This window comes from Syngnathus scovelli, chromosome 3 (genome assembly GCF_024217435.2).
Source record: "Syngnathus scovelli strain Florida chromosome 3, RoL_Ssco_1.2, whole genome shotgun sequence".
NCBI lineage: Eukaryota > Metazoa > Chordata > Actinopteri > Syngnathiformes > Syngnathidae > Syngnathus > Syngnathus scovelli.
The window spans coordinates 24,145,894-24,157,161 of record NC_090849.1 but is presented as its reverse complement, the minus strand read 5'-3'; the positions used below and the strand labels follow the sequence as shown (position 1 = coordinate 24,157,161).

At 43.1% G+C, this 11,268-nt stretch overlaps 2 protein-coding genes across 2 annotated transcripts; one reads left to right on the top strand and one right to left on the bottom strand.

Moving 5' to 3' along the window:
* Nucleotides 1–2,497: 2,497 nt before the first annotated feature.
* On the top strand, nt 2,498–6,561 carry klf9 (Kruppel like factor 9). Its single transcript, XM_049763799.2, has 2 exons — nt 2,498–3,173; nt 4,419–6,561. Exons 1-2 carry the CDS (start codon nt 2,843–2,845, stop codon nt 4,697–4,699), a joined length of 612 nt encoding a protein of 203 aa, XP_049619756.1. The 5' UTR covers nt 2,498–2,842; the 3' UTR covers nt 4,700–6,561.
* Nucleotides 6,562–7,364: 803 nt separating this feature from the next.
* On the bottom strand, nt 7,365–11,048 carry fam219ab (family with sequence similarity 219 member Ab). The gene is made up of 6 exons (XM_049716731.2): nt 10,783–11,048; nt 9,903–10,002; nt 8,912–9,017; nt 8,587–8,667; nt 8,454–8,508; nt 7,365–8,293 (listed from the first exon to the last, which is right to left on the bottom strand). Exons 1-6 carry the CDS (start codon nt 10,846–10,848, stop codon nt 8,135–8,137), a joined length of 567 nt encoding a protein of 188 aa, XP_049572688.1. The 5' UTR covers nt 10,849–11,048; the 3' UTR covers nt 7,365–8,134.
* Between the last annotated feature and the right edge of the window lie 220 nt (nt 11,049–11,268).

Below are 11,268 nucleotides of genomic sequence, written 5' to 3'. Positions count from 1 at the left end.
ATTCAAACCTTTTGAGTGAACCGATTCTAGATTCAAACTGGAATGCACATCACTAGTACAAAACAGTGCAGACGATAATTATCCACCAGGTTGAAATAGCCGACTGGTTAGTGACACGGGCTCATACTCGGTAAGAACTTGGTTCGATCCTGTGTGCTTGCATATACTTATATATTCTTTTAGACTTGGAACCTCGCTTTGTATGCGTTTTTTTTTCATTCATTAGGGTAAAAGCTCAAGTGAAAAGTACCACACCCACCCTCACCCCACTTTTTGATGGGCCGTTTGATGTGTGACGTCACGCGGACACTCTATTAGGTACACTGTCATTTTCAAGTGTACCTAATAACAGGCCACTTTATTAGGAAAATATCATGGTCAAAGGTCAGGTGTTAAGCTCTAGTCCTCGGGGCCGCGTTCCAATATGTTTTCCAAGTGACCCTCGTTAAGCGCACCTGCGGGAAAAGTTTTAGCTTCTTTCACGTTCAAAAGGAGCTAAAAGTTTTCACGCACCTGCACTTAACGAGGGATTCACACGGACACTCCATTAGGTACACCACCATTTTCAAGTGTACCTAATAACAGGCCACTTTATTAGGGAAATATCATGGTCAAAGGTTAGGTGTTAAGCTCTAGTCCTCGGGGCCACGTTCCAACATGTTTTCCAAGTGACCCTCGTTAAGCGCAGGTGCGGGAAAACTTTTAGCAACTTTCACGTTCAAAAGGAGCTAAAAGTTTTCACGCACCTGCACTTAACGAGGGAATCACACGGACACTCCATTAGGTACACCGCCATTTTCAAGTGTACCTAATAACAGGCCACTTTATTAGGGAAATATCATGGTCAAAGGTCACAGCTGTCAAGCTCTAGTCCTCTGGGCCGCGTTCCAACATGTTTTCCAAGTGACCCTCGTTAAGCGCACCTGCGTGAAAAGTTTTAGCTTCTTTCACGTTCAAAAGGAGCTAAAAGTTTTCACGCACCTGCACTTAACGAGGGATTCACACGGACACTCCATTAGGTACACCACCATTTTCAAGTGTACCTAATAACAGGCCACTTTATTAGGGAAATATCATGGTCAAAGGTTAGGTGTTAAGCTCTAGTCCTCGGGGCCACGTTCCAACATGTTTTCCAAGTGACCCTCGTTAAGCGCAGGTGCGTGAAAACTTTTAGCCACTTTCACGTTCAAAAGGAGCTAAAAGTTTTCACGCACCTGCACTTAACGAGGGAATCACACGGACACTCCATTAGGTACACCGCCATTTTCAAGGGTACCTAATAACAGGCCACTTTATTAGGGAAATATCATGGTCAAAGGTCACAGCTGTCAAGCTCTAGTCCTCTGGGCCGCGTTCCAACATGTTTTCCAAGTGACCCTCGTTAAGCGCACCTGCGTGAAAAGTTTTAGCTTCTTTCACGTTCAAAAGGAGCTAAAAGTTTTCACGCACCTGCACTTAACGAGGGATTCACACCGACACTCCATTAGGTACACCGCCATTTTCAAGTGTACCTAATAACAGGCCACTTTATTAGGGAAATATCATGGTCAAAGGTCAGGTCACTCTCACTTAAGCTTTTTCCCTAATGAATGAAAAAAACGCATAGAAAGCAAGGTTCCAAGTCTAAAAGTGTATTTAGGTGTATGCCCACACCTGGAATCGAACCAAGTTCTTACCAGGTAAGAGGCTGTGTCACTAACCAGTCGGCTATTTGGACCTGGAAACCAATGGCCGTCTGCACCCTTCTGTACTAGTGATGTGCATTCCAGTTTTATGTGAACTGAATCTTTAGAAGCGGTTCACTCAAAAGGTTTGAATATAAAAACAAGGAATAAAACACCAGACAAGTTTTAACATAAATGTTTATTGAAATAATAATAAAATTAAAAGTAAATTTCAAACCAACAATCCAGTTTTAAGTGAACTGAATCTTTAGAATCGGTTCACTCAAAAGGTTTGAATATAAAAACAAGGAATAAAACACCAGACAAGTTTTAACATAAATGTTTATTGAAATAATATTAAAAGTAAATTTCAAACCAGCAATCCAATGTGAAATTGCAGTAGATATATTGGATAACAATATTTAGGCTTATATGTGCATACACGTTATTTAAAAACTACAATAAGTGTTATAAAATCAAGATTACCCAAAGAGAAGCATAATCTCCCCGTTTTTGCATAACGGCGCATCCCTTCATGCAATAAAGTTAGCCGTTAGCTTGGAGAAAACGTGCATAAAGGAAGTGGCGTTTCAGTGAGTTGTTCTTTCTTTCCTTGGCAAACAGATTCGTTCGTTGGTGAACGGGAAATGCAATTCACGACTCGCTCGTGAAGGGGAAGTTACGTCATTTTCTTCTTCGTTTTGTCTTACGGCAAGGTGGCATCAGCTTCAATGGGCATTACCGACATCTACTGGTTGAAGTCATATGAACTGAAAAAAGAACGACTCACTTTAGGAAGTGATTCGTTCACTCTCGTTCACTGAAAAGATTCGTTCTTTCGAACCCATCGTTCACTCACGAGCCAACACTAGCAAGCAGAGAAAACAAGTTGACGCGTGTGTGCAGGACATTCGATTAGATGCCGTGGAAGCTGCCTGAACGACAAAATACACAGAAAGAATAGAAGAAAACTCTTCACAGTTGCGCTTCTGTCGACTGAAAGTGTTTGTTTTGTCTCATTTCGAACGGCCCACACTCATTGCGGGACAGTCACATTGTCGCCGGCCGGCACGTGTGTGGAGGATCAACCACACCAGCTCCTCTTCACCGGGTGGAGATTGTTTTTCTTTTTTGCAACAACTCTCAATCTCCGCCAGTGCAACCTTCCAGCAGCGGTCATGTCCGAGGTCTCTGCGGACTCTGTCCTCGCGCGAGCGCCTCCGGTCCGAATGGACAACGCGCTCAAAGATAACCAAGAGAACCGAACTTTGCTCATGGTGGCGATGATTCTGTTGGATCTGAACAAATGTCGGCCTGAAGCCGTGCACAAGGACGACAAGGAGAAGCCGGTCGAGAGCAAGAGGAGGGCGGAGAAGCCGGTCGAGAGCAAGAGGAGGGCGGAGAAGCCGCAAGAGTCCTCCGAGAAGAGACACCGCTGCCCCTTTAGCGGCTGTGGCAAAATGTACGGAAAGTCGTCCCACCTTAAAGCCCACTTGAGGGTGCATACCGGTACGTAAATCTCACCTGGCCGGTTCTCTATGTTTTTATTTTTTAAAGGATCCGCCCTGTTATCAGTAGTTCTATTGGTGACGTCACTGTTCAAATAGCTATACGTTATGACGTCAGTGTGTCACGATATAAAGCTTCGTGAGAACATGTCGTGACATGATCGTGCGATTACGATAACTAATAATAGGAAGCATCGTGCTCGGCCAGTGGGAGCGGGAGGAGGAAGAGGTGAGTGTCTGCGCGTGCGTGTATGTTTTATCTATGTCGGGGCGTTTTTTGACCCGGAGGGCAGACAAGATGCATTGTAGAGGGAAAAAGAAATTTAACAAACCCTATACTTGTTTGGGGCGGAGGGCTCCATTTGTATTTTTCATATGGATCAATATCAGTCGCCACACGGGGCCAGGCCCCCTTACTCGCTGATGCGTGGGATTTCCGACACGTTGTCGTTGATTTGGCGCGTGTGCCTGCCAGCCGTCTCTCGTGTCCCACATGAGCAGCCCACGCCTACGTGATGCTAAACCAACTAGAGTGTGAAATCAAATCATCGTCCTCCTTTTTAGAAGTTTATTGTGACCGTGATAAAAACGAAGACCCCGCCCTTTCCGCATACGTCATGCGCCCCCGCCCTTCCCTCACGCGCGTGGTTGTAAACAAGAGAAAACACGTGGTGCAGTAGCGCACGTGGCGGGCGGGGGAGGAGACTGTGGTTTTAGTGCTTTAAAAAAAAATTGCTCATTGCTGTTATCATGACTCACTTGTTCTTAAATGAACGTGTTCTGATTCTGTTCCTAGAAAACGCGCGCTCGCGCACAAACACAAACACCATATGTTTGTGCACGGAGACAGAATAACTGTTTGTTCTGTGCTTGCATGAGAATTGCTTCATCCTTTATTTTTTGTGGCACTCTGAAGAAACACTAAACAAGATTGATCTGTTTAGAAACTGCAGCTACTGAGTATTGCAAGGGGCTTTACCAGTTTGATGCACACTACGGAAGGAACACATTTGTTTAGATTGTAAAAATTGATCTCTGCATGGTGAACAATACAGAATTTTGAACTATAGAATTTGTTTTGCATAATACTGTCGTTTTCAAATTTATATTAAAGCAAGTATGATTGAAAAAACAGGAACAAAAATGCTTACTGCTAAGTGGTATTTTTGTTTAGTTTTGAACAACACAAAAAAAAAGTGAGTCACATCTTACCGGATCTAAAAACTTCCGCCGTGTTCTTCCTCAGGCGAGCGTCCGTTCGAGTGCACCTGGCCAGCCTGCAGCAAGAAATTCTCCCGCTCGGACGAGCTGACCCGCCACTACCGCACGCACACGGGCGAGAAGCGCTTCACCTGTCCGCTGTGCGACAAGTGCTTCATGAGGAGCGACCACCTGACCAAGCATGCCCGCCGCCACGCCGGCTTCCATCCCAGCATGCTGCTGGGCGCCAGCGCCGCCAAGAGACGCCGCGGCTCCGTCTCCGTGTCGTCATCAGACTCCGGAGACCAAAGCCCTCATGGGGTATGAAACGGTGGCCGACACACACACATGGACACTTGTGTGCCGCCCCACTACCGCAAAGGTTCTCTCAGAGTCGTTTCCATTCTATACCAACGTGACAAGTATTTATACAAAATTCTCTCGTCAGGTTGACCTAGTGTGTTTATTTTGAAATGAGTAATATAACATCAAGCAGTGCAATGGAATCGTGCTTATCCATCTACATTGTACTTCTGAGGTTCTGGCTTTGAATCTGGTGTGGGGGTTAGCATAGCTGGTATCCCACATTCCAAAATCCCGCATGTGTTAGGTCTATTAAATTGTGTCTCTGTGCCCCGCTAACGGCCAGTGACTTGTTTATGGTGCGCCCCACCAGTCACCCAAATTTGTATCGCTCTACAGAAAATGGTCTGTATCGTTGTCAGCTCTCACTGACACTGTTTAGTAATGTGGACATGAGTCAGCTCCATGTCATAACAGAAAGGGAATAAATTGTGTGTGTGTGTGTGTGTGTGTGTGTGTGTGTGTGTGTGTGTGTGTGTGTGTGTATATATATATATATATATATATATATATATATATATATATATATATATATATATATACACATATACACACACACACAAGTTTGAGCATGAAATGTAATGCGTATATAAATGGACTATTTAGCCTTTAGTTATTCGAGAGAAATGAGATCATTATTATATAGATCCGAATTTACAGAGTGACCTCCTATGAAGAAACCGAACAAAAATGCATCGAGAATACCTTGACGAGACTTAGCTAACACAAAGGTCATGGCAAATGCTAAGTTTATGAGCGATTCCAAGCAAACAGGTCTTCTTTACTTAAGGACTGTGCCTTCCCCCACCTCGCCACTATCGAAAGGAATGTTTGGTCATCATTTTGTTCACACTGGTGTTCAGCAACCTAGAGTGAATATTAAGTGACTTGTCTGACCAACAGTACCAGCCAGCACACTTTGGCTTGTTTGTCCACGTTGTATTTTGTCAGGGATGTTTCCATGAACATTTTGCGCCTCCTAGTGGTGATGTTGAAGCACAACATGTCACCTTCTTTTCTGTCTGGGACTGTCTTTACGCCAGAAAATTCTTTTGGTCCGGACCATAAGCGGACTTTTTTCATTTGGTGCTGCATTCTTGCTCTGAATATTAGACCTGCAAAATCATTTTGCAAGAGAGTCTAATTCAATCCAGGTTTTGCAACGCTAGATCCTTCAAAAAGTGGGTGTCGGTCCGTTTTTGTTTTTTGGTCCGCACCAAGGTTCGTTTGTGTGTAGTCACAAATGCATCACAAAAACATCTTAGGAAGTAAATTAGTGGTGTGCGAAACTATTTTGGTATCGAAACACAGGGCCAGCACATCTAGTGATACCAATACTTTACAATTATTGAGGTAGCTGCATCAAATTTCCAATGATGTTTTTGTGACTTTTGATTTGATCTGTTAAAAGATAGAACATAACTAGAATAACACATCGATATCAATACTTTAGGATGGATCCGCCCACCACTAAAATGAACCCGGGTGCGTTATAATTGAGCCAAACGATGCAATTGTGAATACACCCTTCATTTAGTTCAGAAATCAATTCCATCGTGCAGCAGATGTCTTATTTGTTTAGTACGTTGTTTTTGTCATTGTATCACACCACTACAATTTTTTTTTTTACAAATTCTCAAGACTTGTGAATTTTTTTCTGTTATAACGACATCTGTGATTCAGTGTTGGTGCCTTTCGGGTTGAAGCCATCATGATGCTATTGTACTGTACTGAGGGTGACTTCAGATTGACTATGTAAATGCGTCAGACATGGCATTGTAATAATTAAGGCTCAGCTTTAACATTAAAAAGAATGTTCTTCCTAATCCTGGCCTACTTCTCCATATACATACTCTCACATGATTAGCTGTTTTTATTTTGTGTTCTCATACACCACACATAATAACAATGTTAAATACCATAATGGAAATGGTTTTGAAACTAAAACGATTCATTATAAAAGGAAAAACAATTGACGCTGACGATTGAAGGTTGAAAACAAAATCAAGTTACAGATTGCTCATTAAAATCAACTAACATGGCAACATCATGGCAATAAATAATACACAATTATAGTTAGCTTGTTTGTACTTAAGGCAACTCTAACTGCAAATAATCAGTTTCTTTAAGGGAGCTAGGTCAGTAACTGAAGCTGCAAGACCCACAATTTCCCGCCGACTATTCACATTGGCATGGAAAGTTATGTACAGTACATGCATGCGTGTGTGTGTGTGTGTGTGTGTGTAGTATGTGTGCGCAAAGACAAGTCAAATCTTTTCTGTGTCTGATGATGGACACTATAAAATGTACAAACGTTTAAAGGTGGAGAAGACATGAAATACTTTGTCCTTTGGCTTCACGCCTGTAGACAGCAATCTCCCTTTCTTTATATATATATATAGATATATATATATATATATATATATATATATATATATATATATATATATATATATATATATATATATATATATATATACTTTTTTTTAATACTAACGGGTAAACCGTGTCGCTGTTGTGCAAGAAAAAAAGGCCTAAAAAGGTGAAAACATTTAAAATAATACAACACACAGTCCAAACATGCTGGGAAGGGCAGAAATGAAATGTGCAAATGGTCCTTCCTAACTAACTTCCCTTTTCAAGTTGTTCTTCAGCTGGGTTAGGGTTAATTTTAGGGTGAAGGTCAAAGCCAGGAAAAAGTGAATCGGGTGGGGGGGCTACAGTACTCATTTGCCTCTTCAACACACACCGATTAAACTCATGGCAACAGTAGTTAAAATTGTAAACCGTATGTTAACTAAGTGGAGCAGCAATATCATCATTTAAGATTATGTTAAGGAGAAGTGCATGTCCTGCCATAGGAGGAAAACACCAGCACTAGCAGAAAAAAAAAAAAAAAAAAAAGCATCTTCAGCTTTGGGGTGACTTTTCAGGATGAAACAAAAAAAAAAAGGCGCTACAATCTTTACAGCTCAACTACAAAATTAAATATTTATTTTATAATAATATTCCACTATAGTTATAATTCTGTGGCCAAAAAGGGAAGCGTGGAGAGTCTCTGACACAGAAGTTTAGTCAATAAATGAGGCTATCATTGGCAACAACCTCTCGGCGAGTTAAATTCATTCACCCATCAAGAAGATGGATGGATGAATGGATGGATGGATGGTTGGAAGTGCATTTTAGGTTCCACCTGAAGTTACACCCCAAATCTCAATCTTGCCAACTCTTGTGAATATCAGACTATCCTCATCATTTTCCCTCCCATTGTTTTAACCAAAACATTTCATGATTAATAAATTGGTCATTCCTATTCAAGCACATTTCAGTTGGTCGTATATTTCCTACCGTGCCTCACCGCGAAGGGGGGGGGGGGGGGGTCGTTAAGAGTGGGAGGGGTTACTGAATGTGACAGGTAGTGGAGGGGCTTGCCTGGCAGCAAATGCAGGTCGGGTTAACCGATTTAGGCGGGATCAGATCCAGGTCCTCGTCATCCGGTATCTCATCCAAGCGGTAACCGTCCTTCAGCAGCTGGATGTTGAGATCTTGGTTGATTTGCTACAAGAGACGCAGGTCATGTTTACAAATTTAGTGACTGGTGTGATTTTTGCAAACTTTTTGACAATAGAATTAAAAAAATCTTGTCATGTAGACACTCTCGAATATCATGAAATATAGACGATATAAATTGCACGCCGACGATGTCTATTTGACTCACCTCAGCAGAGGAGTATCCGGACGATGAGTATCTCGACATGTCAAAGTCATCGTCACTGAAAAGAAGCATCGTTCTTCAGCGCGGCCACAATTGAAAACCCCGACAGACGGACGGACGGACGGACGGAGCTCACCTGTCTGTGTCCAACGCAACCAAGGGCTTCTCATCTGGACTCTGGTCTAACGAGGAGTAGCCTTTATTGGGCACTACCAACCTGTTAGCGAGAAGCGGAGATAAGACGAAAGCATTTGGGGGTGGGTAGGACTGCAGACGTAGCGAGACAGCAGACGTCTCGGAACGTCTCGATCGATGATGCGCTTCCTCCTAAGAGCCCATGTGACCGGGCCGCATAATGGATGATGGATAGCACAGCTCAAGGAAACACAACTCGGACGTCAATAGGAGAACAGACTGAACAGAGAACTTCACAGATTGTCAGTCAGGATTGTTCTGCTCACCGGGTTCTGGCCATGACGTTGTTCTTCTTGGGTTGGTTGTTAACCGGACTGCCCACGACGTTGCCGTTCTTCAACGAGCCCTTCCTGGCGAGCTCTCTCTGTTTCTCTGCGTGACACACACGACATTGGCCTCAATAGAGCGCTTCCAAGTAATGAAGGTCAGCATGCTTGGCTTCTTTGTCACACACACACACGCTTCCAACATGAAGCATTGGTCTTTTTTTTTTTGTTTTTACAGATTTGGGCTGTTTCTCCGATGCCCTTGTGTAACTCCTCACGAGCGGAATAAGATTAGCGTAATTAAAACCGGCGCTCATCAGGAAGTGTGATGATGAGAAAAGGGAATTGGGTTTCTCTTGCTACTTTGTGATAATCGTAAAAGCAAATTGTCATTTTCACCATCTGAGGAACCGAAGCAGCAAGTGCTTGAGCAGCAAGTGAAGGCTTGTCTCTTTATTTTATTTTTTTACTGTTCTCATCTATTCAATGAAATAAAAATATATTCACAATGTGACATTTTCCAATTTCAGATTCTCATTTATTGTCTCTTGCTCGCAAGCTACTTGTCATGTTCCTAATGAAACTTGATGCAATTGTGAGGGAAAAGTGACATTGCACTTTTTGAATCGCTTTATTTGAAAGGTCACTGAATAATGGAGTTTACGTCATAAAGAACATTGGCTGATAGTTGTGACATTTGGATTAGACAGAGTACGATTAAGTGTGACTCTGGCCGTAATTCGTGCTTCATCTTGGCGACGCTGCACGATGACAGACAACAGTATAAAAAGATTGACAGCTAATATATTGGACTTCATCCAAGCTGCTGTCCATGTTAGGGCTGGAAAACTAATTGAGTTCATTTCAGTAGGGCCAGGTTATAGCGACTCGACATTATTGGATTACAATGGCGGGGCAAAGGTAGAACAAAAACTGGACATGTCGCCAAAGCATTAACACGATGTTCTCAAGAGATGCTATCAATGCTCACCTATTTTCATCTGGAGGGGGGAGGGCTTGTAGTTGAGGGTGACGGGTTCGCCCTCTCTGGTGTCCGAGTCAGCCTCCGAGGCCGTGGAGGAGGCTGGGTCCTGGCAACATGAGAAGACAAATACAAATCAGTCAATAATGGCTGAAATGTTACAGTTTTGGGGACAGTTAGGGCTGGAAAACTAATTGAGTTCATTTCAGTAGGGCCAGGTTCTCAAAGTAGGGTCAGGGTTTCAATGTAGGGTTAAGGTTTTAAACTAAGGTCAGCGTTTCAAAGTAGGGTCTCAAAGGAGGGTCAGTGGTTCAAACTAGGGTTAGGGTTTTCAAGTAGGGTTTTAAAGTATGTTAGGGTTTCAAAGTAGGATTTCATAGATAGTCTAAAAAACCGTCATATGCGGGACTCGAACTCACAGCGTCGGCACACATTACAAGCAAATGGATTCTTTCACTATCGGCGACTCCCAACAGTGAAGAGACAAGAGTCATGACGTACAACGCGCCGTGTAAACTACAATAACAGCCCCCCGGCGCCAATATATTTTAAGCTCCAAATCATCAACGCCATCACACGCAGGAGCAAGTTGCTGCGTGCGTGGATGCTTATGATGTAGCTTCCGCCGGAGGATGAAGATGAGGATGATGTGGACGTGACGGTTGCAGCTCGCTACACATGTTACACCCACAATGACATTAACATGAAGCACTCCTTAATTTCACATTGTGACAAAAAAAAAAAAAAAAAAATTGCTTTGACACATCGTCCGCTCATTTATCGGAACCCGATCGAATCTCGTGATTTTGCACAGCAAGGCCACGCGCGTTAGCAATCAATGTATTTGAATCAGGAGAAAACACAAATGATGCCAATTGTGGCGTCGTACCAGCGGCTGCATCTCCGCCTCCTGCACGACGTTGGGCACTTGGAATCGGTCGATCTCCTCCATCATGTCGCCTCCTTTTCGCCCAAGACGACGACGCAGCCCACGATCAGATCGCGTTGGGAATGTGATGCCCGTGGGGATCCGATCAGACGAGAAATAACACTAACTCCTGCTCACCCACGGAAGTGCGCTTCATCCCAGCTGATGCTAATGTCGACTATGGGGTGACTGCTGGGCTGGGCCGCCACCCACTTCCGGATATGGTGGACCAAACTGAGGCTCGAGGACGCAACAGAGGCCCATCACATAAGTTAACATTAGTCATTTATTTTCAACAAAAAATGCACGATAGAGATATTTATGTGTGGTATTCATCGTGATTGATAACATTTAAATTGCGATATCGTTTTGTGAAACTACCAAAACCTTAAATCATTAACAGATAATAAAAAATAATAATGCAGTAGCTCTAATGCTTCCTAGTGG